At 41.2% G+C, this 11389-nt stretch overlaps 1 protein-coding gene across 1 annotated transcript in view; it reads right to left on the bottom strand.

Moving 5' to 3' along the window:
• The window catches only part of Micu1 (mitochondrial calcium uptake 1), a 176674-nt gene that overhangs the window by 75758 nt on the left and 89527 nt on the right, over positions 1–11389 (bottom strand). Inside the window, exons 7-8 of the mRNA XM_055614402.1 lie at positions 6092–6174; positions 4993–5190 (exon numbers count right to left, since the gene is read on the bottom strand). Of these exons, the coding sequence (XP_055470377.1) occupies positions 4993–5190; positions 6092–6174 (281 nt within the window). The remainder of the gene's footprint in view (positions 1–4992; positions 5191–6091; positions 6175–11389) is intronic.

The raw sequence follows: 11389 nt of genomic DNA, 5'->3' as shown, positions 1-11389 counted from the left end.
ATTATTATTATTATTATTATTATTATTATTATTATTATTATTATTATTATTTCCAGAGCTGAGGACTGAACCCAGGGCCTTGTGCTTGCTAGGCAAGTACTCTTCTACTGAGCTAAATTCCCAACCCCCTTAGATGGAATTCTTAACATATAAAAGTTTCAGAGAAGTAACTTTGTATTCTTCCATTACATCTATAAAACCATGTTCTTGTTGCTATTGTTCTCAAATAGAGAGAGGTGGGCAGAATGAAACAAATGCTGGCAGAATTTATGAGTGTGCAGACAGTAGAGAGTTGAACAGGCTAATTATTCTCATGACAACATAACTAGCTTCGGTAACAGCTTACAAACAGTAGACAACAGGGCATTTCTTCTTGGTCCTTAGAGTGGCACCCTGGGTAGCAAAGAAGTCGGGAAATGGACTGCTGGAGAAGACAAATGATAGACCTTCGATCTTTCAGCTCCTAAAATCCAAACTGTTCTGTCCCATAAAAACCTTAGCCTAGGCTAAAAGAAAAAACAAACAACCCAGTCAAGTAATGAGCAAAAAGTAAGCGTGGACCATACCTGGCTTGGACCTCTACCCTATCACAAAGCACCTGTGACTTTCGCTCCTTTGAACTTCAATTTCTACAGCTATTATATGGGTATAGCTGTTGCCTCTGGTAGAGTTGATGAAAATGAAAAAAGGGTCAGCTGGGCATAGTGGTGCATGGTTTTAATCCCAGCACTCAGGAGACAGCAGCATGCTCATCTCTGGGAGTTCAACATTAGCCAAGAGAGCCTGTCTCAAAAAAAAAAAAAAGTTAATACATGTAAAGTGCCTTGACTAGAGCAGACACTCAGATAATGCTCAACTCCCCTTCCCTCACCTTTCCGGAAAGGCAGAGTGATGGATAAAACTTCCCTTATTCCCAAAACTGCTGTTCTGAGAAAAAGGCAGAAAAGACCAGCTAAATGGAATCATAAATCTCCTTGATCTCAAGTTTTAAAGGAGATAAGCCATGAAATAAACTAGTAAGAGACAGGAAGAATGATGAAATTATAAAGCCCACACCAAAGGGCTTTAAATGATTTATTAATAATTTCCACTTGCCTCTTAACAGTGATGATGAGATTTTATTTCATGCTTAGTGAAGGGAGAAATCACCCAAACTTGAAAAAGTGAAATAAAAGTGTTTCATAAAAACAAAATTTGCTGCCATTTCCAGATATCTTCTCAGAAAATGATTTCAAAACCAAAAAAAGCCTTTTGGTCTTACAGCTGGGATGGCTTGTACACAGGCACTGGCAAAAGAAGTGTGCCAACAGAACAAAACAAAACAGGAGACACCATGGCAAAGACACTAAAGGTGCTGTCAAGCATATAGCCCTGCACTAGTGCAACAGGGCTGCCTTGACAAGATTCCATTCCATAAATAGCAGAAACTCATTTTCTCACAGTTCTGGTTTAAGTGGGGCACTCTATTCAGTTTGCAGGTGGCTGCCCAGAGTTCTTCTCCATCCATTGTAGCCTCTCTGTGCATATGTGCTCTGGTGTCTCTTGGTGTATCTATACTTTCTTATCTCTTAAAGGTGCAAGTTAGATGGCTCTGGACTACATCTAATGGCCTTGTTTTGAACATAGTCACTAGTTCCAGCCCTATCTGAATACAGCATGTTCTGAGACATTGGTGTTGCTTTCACATCACGGTGGCTAAATAACTTGACAGAAAAAACATGAGAGAGAACAGCTTTTGGTCCATGGTTTCAGAGACATTTCCACCCATCATGGGGAAGCACAGTTGGGGGAGCCAGTGTCAGCTACCACTAGTGTCAACAGAAGCATGAGGTGAGGTCCACTCACATGGTCAGGCCAGGAAGCAGAGACAGTTAGGGTGGAACCAGAGGTGGGGGTAACCTCCAAAGGCTTGGTCCTGGGAACCTACGCCTGCCAGGCAGGCTCCAGGGGCTCCAACAGTGCTCACAAGAGTGCCATAGCTGGGGATCAGCAGCCCAAACATTAAACCACAGAGACACCTCAAATTCCAGCTGTAAGAAACTACAGCAAATGACTTTTGGAGGGACATGACAAAACAATGACTCATTTAACCATTTTATGAATGGGTAGCCAGGCTCCAGGAGAATTACTAATTCATTGCCTCATTAGTGCCAAAGCCAAAGATCTGTCTGCTAGTAACACTTCCTCAAAGGGAGATATATGTAGTTGGGAAGACACAGAACTGATGGATGAAAGTTTGAAACCAAGAACTATGAATACAAAGGCTTTAGTTACTGAGCTCTGTTATTACATGGAGAGAATGGATTCAGGGTGAGTAACTGTTCATACAACATTTACTAAATCTTAGGCTGGGACTCCCCACCCCCAATAAAAAAAAGTCATCTATTGGCTCTCTCAGATGAGAAACTTCTAACTAGAAAATAAAAACTGTCTTGGCATTTCCTGACCCAAAGCCTACAAATAATCTTAAATCAGTATCAAACACAATAGAGTTCTTGAAAATAAGTGTCATAGTATATCCACCATGTCTTTATACAGGAACACATGTATGAAATCTTGCATCTTTTTTGTGTGTTTTACCCACCCACTGCTAACTGACATCACATCAGTAGACTTCCAGCTCTACTGAGCCCCAGGACAACAGCCCCGAGTCCTGTGATGTCTCATCAGACTCCCACTCATGTTTCTAGGAGTGTTCAGGTAGACTGTGGTCATAGCCCTCTGCCTTGACTCTGTATTGTTCTTTCAACTTTGCTTAAAGTACCATGGTACTTTGAGTTTTAGCCTGTAACTGTGTTTGATGGACCTATAGTCTGTGTTAAATTATAATTATAAAGGCAAGAAATTAAACTATTTACATTCCCAGATGTAATGATGTTTGTAAACAAGTCTGGTATGCATTCCAGGGATCTAGATATAGGATGTAAAGTCTAGAATATATAAACTCATTTACAAAAATTGTTGGACTGAAATAGTCCAGTTAGAATATAAATTTCATAGAGACACAGAATGATGCATTATGTACATATATACAACTATATACATACACACAGGCATATACATATATAGTTGTAGTATCTTTAATATATATTCAAGCACATATATATTTAGACATAAAAATACACAGTTCAATGTAAATTTCTACCCTATGATATCTTTTTATACATATATAAATATTCAAAAATCCCAAAAGAAAACTAAATTAAAAGTTAAAAAAAAATTGTTGCCAAACACGAGGATAAGAGATGCTTGGGTTGTCTGGACATGAGCATTTACACATAAAGTTCTAGACTCCTAAGGCTTAACTGACTAATTTTCTCTATTCTGAGAAGTTCCATTTTAAACTGTCTGCAAGTTTACTGTGAAGCTAAGTGGCAAAAACCAGAGTCCTTAGGTTTTTCTGAACACAGTCCTCTATGTATGACCATGTACAACTAAAGAAAGCAAAATGTCGGCAGGCATGGTGACACACACCTTTAATGGAAGCACTGGGAAGTAGAGGCAGGTGGATCTTTGTGACTGAGGCTAGCCTGGGCTACACAGTGAGTTCCAGATCAGTCAGAATTACACAGTGAGATCTTGTCTCAAAAAAAATTTTTGAAAGCAAAATGACACCTAACTAGAATATTATGGACTAGAGATATGACTCAAAAGATAAAGGTGCTGGCTACGAAGCCTGATGACCCAAGTTCGAGCCCTGGGGCATACATTGCACAAAGAAAAAACTGACTCCCATAAGCTTTATATAGAATATAAAGCTATAGAATAAAAATACATTTTATAATATAAAAATTTAAAAACTGAGGCATTATGACTAATTTTCGGGTTAAATGAGAACTGGCTATATAATTGCTTCAATTATTGCTAAACTCTTTTCAGTTTTTAATAGAGTGCTATCTTCCCTGTATGCAGTGGAGAGGAACCCTGAAATCTAACACTCAGCTGCCTCTCCTAACGTGTGGTTGCTCTTTGGCAGTGCAGTGCAAGGATTATAGATGTGCAGCGTGGCCAGGAGTAAATGTTCCTTCGATCACTTAAAATTAAACAAAAGCAAATTTTAAAGCTTCATTTAACATTTACATATCCTTCTATTTCCCCCTAGATCATGTGCATTAAAGCACATTCTTGCAGATAACTGGAACTAGGCTGTGGTTTACCAAACTGTCGTAACTCAGTCAGGTAGGGATGGAAAAGCAGAATAACAGGAGAAAACCAGAGTGCAGAGAAGAAACACACAGACTTTAAAAGAAGCAGTACCTTTTTCCCCTTATGTGCCTTTAATGACATTATCTAATGTTCTGAAATATTAAATAACATTAAAGTAGGGCTCATGTTGGAAAGAGGAGGTTGTAGAGGAATTTTTTAAAATCTCTGAAAATTAGGACGTTTTTATCTCTAGACAAAAAGCATAGGTGTTAGACGAATTCTCTGAATAGAATAATTAGCCAAAACCCCCGAGCCTACTTGGTTAAGACACACTGTGAAAACATTTAACACTCCTATGGTGGCGTGTTTGAAGCCTCAGTATGACTCTTAACATTCTGAGTGGAAAAGTGAACTTGTAAATCTCCAAGTACAGTGAGACGCCTCTGCAACTCTGAGCACAGAGATTTTCATTTTGATATTCTGTGCCTCCAGCTGTTAGCATCTTTGCAAACTTTCACAGAAAGAATTATTTATTATCCCTTCTCTCTCTATTCTGGTGCCTAAAACTAGGAAACATGTTGAAGGCTAGGACTGCTCTCACTCCCAAATTTTTTTGGATCCAAAGACAACTAAGATTTACAATCTTTTCATTTTTGTTTCAGTCCTAGAATTGTACCACTCCAAGCCAATTTCTGCAGAATGTGTCATTTCCCATCTGCTCCTGGATTACAGACCCATTAGTTCTCATGGCTGGAGAAAGACTGCAAGGAAGCCTAGAGGACAGGCCTCTGAGCCCTCCACCAGTGCACATGGGGGCTTGGCCATCTACTCCAGGTAAACACCTACCTCCAGCTTCAGAACGTCATGCTGAAGTTTACGCTGAAATTCCAGGAAGTTTTTGATGGTCAGTTTTCCTTTGAGATCAGCTCCAAAAAAGTAGGTTGTGAGGGCTGAACACAAGCCAGACTTGAGGGTGTTCCCAGTAGTGGGACGATCTCTGTGACGCATGCCCATGCTCGTTTGTGAGCGAATGATGCTCTGAACCTAAAACAGAACCATATCCCCACCTTTAGACTTGTGACAGTGAACCCCTCAGAAGGCTGCCCCTGCAGACTCTGTATGTACACTGTACAACATAACAATCTTAGGAGCTATATCTTATTATCCCCATTTTATAGATAAAGAGACTGAGGCACAAACAGTTGACTAGTGGCAGAAGGGGGAGAACTAGGATTCTGACTGTGGAAGCCTGGTGCTTTTGTGACTGGCAGCCCCCTGGAGAACTTGTCTTCAGAAAAAGAGAATCTTTTGGGATTGGGGGTGTGTGGGAAGAATGGTGTAAAACCTCTCCTACAAGCAGGGCAATCATCCTCACAGCCACACTGTCTGCATCTCAGTAGGTTTGAACACTCCACACTTCTCAATCTACTCTCTAGATGTGGCAAGAGGTAGCATAGCTGTACAAAAATTCTGTTTTAAACTACTTTCTACGTATGGGTATTTTGCCTGCTTTTATGACTCTGCAGTTCATGTCTGACTGGTGCCCAGAAAGGACAGAAGACAGCCTTGGATCCCCTAGGACTGGAGTTACAGACACGATGAGCCACCACAGGGGTGCTAGGAATTGAATTCAGGTCTTCTGGAAGAACATTAAGTGCTCTGCTTAACCACTGAGCCATCTCTGCAGCCCTATATGCAAATTATTGACATCTAAACATATTAGAATGATTTATGATGTACAAAGTTGGTACAAAATACGAAAATGCAAGATATTTGTTCAATCTTTGAGAAAGGTTCATTTTGGGGACTAGCAAGAATGGCTGCCATAGGCAAGTGAGCTTTCTTAGGCAAGTCTGTGGTTGCCAAAGCTCTCAATAGGGCCTGCACTCATGGCTCACTTGCAGCTGGCTAATAAATACTAAGAAAGGGAGTCAGTACAACTTGCCTGCTCGAACTCCTCCATGTCTACTTCTCCATCTCCATTCAAGTCAAACATCTTGAAAGCAATTTCAAAATTCCTCTGAGGAGCTGTATGGAGAAAGGGAGGCAGAAGGGAAGTGGGAAGGGAGTTGAGAAAGAATGACGAGGGAGTGGGAGGGGAGGAGGAAGAGAGGGAGGAAGTGCGGAAAGCAGAAAGAGCATGTCAGTCAAGACATAAAATAATGCCTAAGCCATCAACTGACAAAGTCTACATTAAGTATTAATTCCTTAAAACCCCAAGACAATTTTGTGACGATTAAAGACAGCAGTTGTTGGGGCTGGAGAGATGGCTCAGAGGTTAAGAACACTTATTGCTCTTCCAAAGGTTCAATTCCCAGCAACCACATGGTGGCTCATAACCATCTATAGTATGATTTGATGCCCTCTTCTGGCATGCAGGAGTACATGCAGATAGAGCACTCATACATAAAAAAGAAAAGAAAAAAAGCATTTTCTGTTCTTGTATTTCAACATTGTTGTACTTTTACATTTTTTTAGATGATCATTTTATGTGTATGGGTATTTTGTATGCAAGTGTGTTTATACAACATGTTTGTGTAGTGCTCATAAAGCCCAGAAGAGACATTGGACCCCCTGGGGCTGGAGCTACAGCCAGTTGTGATCTGCCATGTGGGTGCTGGGAATCAAATCCGGTCCTCTGCAAGAACAGCCAGTGCTCTTAATTGCTGAGCCATCCCTCCTGCCCCCACGCCCTTTTTCTTAAATAGTTTAGCTTTGCCTTTTAATCTGCCACAATATCAGCTATATGATACTCTTCCATTTTTCTGTTGTTACTGTTTATACATGCTAAGCATGCACACCATGTTCTTATTATTTATAGAGTCAAGGAAGCTTATCTGAAATGGGACAAGCAGCTACAATGCAAGGAGGTCAAAGTCTTGGCCTTTTCTCTTGACTTTAAACAAGCTGGCTTTTCACTCTGCTTGTCTAAGTGTTTGCAGTGTTCCCTGTACATCACCTTGCTGTAGGGGTTCCCGTCTACGACTATACTCATTATCACTACTCTCTGGTAGGACAGAAAGGCATAGTGTAATCCAACAGCTCCCACTTCAACATGCCAGCTGCATTCACGAATCACCAAGCAGAGCATTTTTAAATATAAAAATTAAGTTGAAGCTTAAAAAAAAATCTAAAAAAAAAAAAAAAAAAAAAACAACCAAGATACACAAAGCTAGCAATATTCATTCCCTTAAGTGAATGATCAAAGCTCCTCCATCAGGCTTTAGTGTTTCAGAAGCAATCAAAATGCAACTAATACATTTCATGTGTTATAATGAAACATAAATTAAAAGCTGCTCTCCTTCACGCTATTAAGTGTTCTGGTAAAGAAAACCAAAATATTTATCCCCTTCTTTTCTTTTGTGCTCCCCAACTTAAAGAGCTTTAGAGAATAAAACAAAGTAAGTGTCCTGTCTGTCCCAGTACCACTAAATATGTTTTACACTGTCATCATTCTTACTGAAAAAACAAACCAAGCCCATATACACAAGAACTGTGAATAGATAAAAAGATATGTTTGGTGAGCCTTGTATACCATGCATAATCAAAAGAGTGCAACCCTCACTGTGATTCGTCAACAGCAGTATTTCCTGGAGCTGATTCTCATTTCAGAAAGCTAGCCAGCTGGCTACAAAGTTCCCGGCTTTAGGCTGCTGTGGTGAATGTGCCTGTCGGCTCCCAGCTATCTGTTTCACCTGATGCTGGCATCCAACAGATTTGTTCCTTTTCTGTTTCTTAGTCCTCTTGTCTCAGCCTCCCCAGTGCACCACCATTCCTGCTCCACGCCTGTTCGGGCCACAGCTAAAACTGCTGGGAAGGGTACCACTTGGAGAACTCAATTTTTATATGCTTATTGGCACCATCCTTTCTCTCTCTCCTTCCTTCCTTCCTTCCTTCCTTCCTTCCTTCCTTCCTTCCTTCCTTCCTTCCTCCCTCCCTTCCTTCCTTCCTTCCTTCCATCTTTGTTTTTATTTTTTTCTCTCTCTCTCTCAAGGCAGGGTTTGTGTAGCTTTGGCTGTCCTTTAACTTGCTCTGTAGAACAGGCTGGCCTCAATCTCACAGAGATCCTCCTGCCTCTGTCTCCCAGATGCTGGGATTAAAGACACATGCTATCACCACCTGGCTATTGGCAGTTTTCAAAAGTTTTCTGGTTAATCTTCTACTATGATTTAGCATGTGTCAAACTTTAGTTCTTTATTTTGTTTTGTTTTTTGAGACAGGGTCTTATGCTGGCTGGCCTGGAACTCAGTATATGTAGACCAAGATGTCCTCAAACTTATATAGATCCATCTGTCCATGCTGGGATTAAAGGCAAGAGCCACCATGTGCAGCTTGAATTGAGGGTTAAGATGGATAATTTCATCCACTAAATGGTGGATGTTGTACTTGCAATCTTGAAGGTTTAAAGAACAAAACAAAACAGAGGGGACTGGAGAGATGGTGCAATGGTTAGGCGCACTGGCTGCTCCTGTAGTGGACCTGAGTTCAGTTTCTTGCACCCACATTTTGCTGTCAAAATCTGAGCAGCGCTCAAGCAGCTGCCCCAAGGCAATCCCAGGAGGAAAGTTTTGGGGTTTGGATCACATGCACTATTTCTTCTCTTTAAGAGCATTTTGTTTTTCTCAGTAGTGGGGCCAGCAGTGAGCCTGGCCCTTAAAATCATCTCTGCAGACTGACTGGCTATGAGTAGCTTCTCTCTCTCACTCTCTATGGTTTTCTGAGACAGGGTTTCTCTGTGTAGCCCTGGCTGTCCTGGAAACACACTCTGTAGACTAGGATGGCCTTGAACTTAGATATTCGCCTGCCTCTGCCTCCTAGATGCTGGGATTAACGGCATGTGCTACCATGCCTGGCTGAACAGCTTATCTTCATGATCCTATGTCACTGGCATTAAATTTACAGCAAAGCATTACTCATTCATGTTTCAATGATATCTAGAAAAACTCTGAATGACTTGTACTAGGTCATCTGCTGGCTTCTCGTTCATGAGAGAAGTGGAAAAAAATGGTTAATTTCTATGAGTCAGATAAGTAAAACCCTTTCTCTCTAACTCTTAAAATAGTCACACATAGGCCAGCAAGATTGCTCAGTGCCAAGTGATCCCTTGGGCCCCACATGGTAGAAAGAAAGCTGACTCCTGCAAGCTGTCTTCTGACCTCCACAGCGACACTGTAGCATGTCCCTCATAAATGAATAAATGTAAAACTTAAAAAAAAAAAAAAAAAAGCTGGATGTGGTGACACACACCTTTAATCCCAGTTACCTGGGAGGCTGAGGCAGATGGATCTCTGTGAGTTTGAGGCCAGCCTGGTCTACAAAGCTCTGTTACACAGAAAAACCCTGTCTCAAAAACAAACAAACAAACAAACAAACAAACAAACAAGAGCCACACAGGAAGCTCCTTTTGGCATTAAAACAAAATGATAAAAACAGATTTTATCAAAGATACAGCCATCTTACTGACTGAAATGTAATAAAGTCAGTAAAATGTTGAGTTAAAACAGCAACAAACACCCAGAGGAATGACCTGAGGCTCAAAGCAGTTAAATATCTCTGTGAAAATGCCACAGTTGAGTACATGGCAGACCTAGAACTGGACTTAGACCAACCCTGATTCCAGGCTTCCTGGTAGCACCCTGTGGTCCAGTCAGAACAGAGGCACACTCATCAGAACAAGTCTTTTTATGGTGAGATGTTCTGACCTGAAAATAACAGAACACAAGCTGGTGCTGTGTCAGTCTCTACGAAGCTGTGAGCTCAAGGTGCTCACCTCAGTGAGACAGTCTCACAGAAACCCTGCAGACATGCTGCTTGGCAGCTTAGACTTAGCTCTATTGACCTCAGACCCAAAGGCAATGGGAGACTCTCAGAGAGGCATGCCATGTCCTTCAAAGTTCTGAACCATACTCTCCCTGTTGTCTCGTGCTCAGCTCACTGCATTCACCTATGCCAGTTGCCTAGCCTGAGGGCTTAATGACAGCAGGCAATATGGTTTTATTATAGTCTTTTATCCTTTTTTCCCATTACATTTATATATTTTACATGGTGTGAATAAGTGTGTGTGTGTGTGTGTGTGTCGGGGCAGAGGTCAACTTTCAGGAATTGGTTCTTTCTTTCCATTATGTGAGTTCTTAGGACTGAACATGGTTGGCAGCCTTGACAGCAAGCAGCTTTACTTGCTGAGCCATCTTGTCAGCCACATCTTAAATTTTATATTAATTAGGAATGTCTGTGTAAGTGTGTGTATGTGCTACAGTACACATGTGGAATCAGGGGGCAATGCTGTAGGACTCAGTTCTCTTCCTCCACCATGAGGGTCCCAGGGATTCAACTCGGGTCATGAGGCCTGCTGGCAAGTACCCTTACATGCTGAGCCATCTTGATGGTCCTATAATCTTTCATTCTTACCGTCCTTTTAGTTTCATGAAGGCATAATTATTTAAATGAGTAAATTATTTAAATGACTAAATGAGTTTTCCGTCAAATCACGGTTAATATTTCTTCTTATAGCTAAGGTTAAATTCATTTTATCAACAAGAGAGCAGCCTATATATATAAGTTTCTGTTCTGCTTGGGTCCCCTGAACCATAGGCTGTCTGTAGAACTACTCTGAGGGCTTATTAAGGCACATACAAGGACATACCAAGGCTGCACTGCTGATCCCTACAGAGGTAAGTTGGACAGCCACTGTACTGTACATTATTGCTTGACCCTCAGCAGCCCATCAGCATAGGGCCTCCCATCAGGAATTCCCTTAATCCATTCAGTCCTCCACAGACCACATCAAAACATGCAAGACAAACAAGCCTCAAGCCAGCATGCCTTCAATATATGCTGTCAGGGAATTCCCTGGTGAGCCTCCCTGCTTCCCTTTAATTGTAGACTTCACAGTGATTTTAAAACCTAGCTGTCTGGCAAGTTTCCAGTGGCCTAGGTTCATGGTACCTCACAATCTACTTCCACAGGAAGGCTTTGAGAGCCAGTCTTTTGAACTTGAGGCTACTCACAGAATGAACAGTACAGTGTTCCCTTTCCAAAGCAGCAGCACCTATTGCCTACATGATTTCTATGGCCTAGCCATATGTTGGAATGGATTAAAATGGACATGACAATCTTTCACTACTTGGCTGTGGAGCTGTATCAGGTCCATTCTGGTTACAAATCCATTTTTGTATCATAACACTAATGACAGCAATAAAAACAACCCTATACTATTCCAGAGCACATTTTAAATATTCTGATT

The sequence above is a fragment of the Psammomys obesus genome, unplaced genomic scaffold (assembly GCF_907164565.1).
Source record: "Psammomys obesus unplaced genomic scaffold, mPsaObe1.curated_primary_1811, whole genome shotgun sequence".
NCBI lineage: Eukaryota > Metazoa > Chordata > Mammalia > Rodentia > Muridae > Psammomys > Psammomys obesus.
The sequence above is the reverse complement of the archived record's forward strand: the minus strand, read 5'-3'. Positions and strand labels throughout refer to the sequence as shown.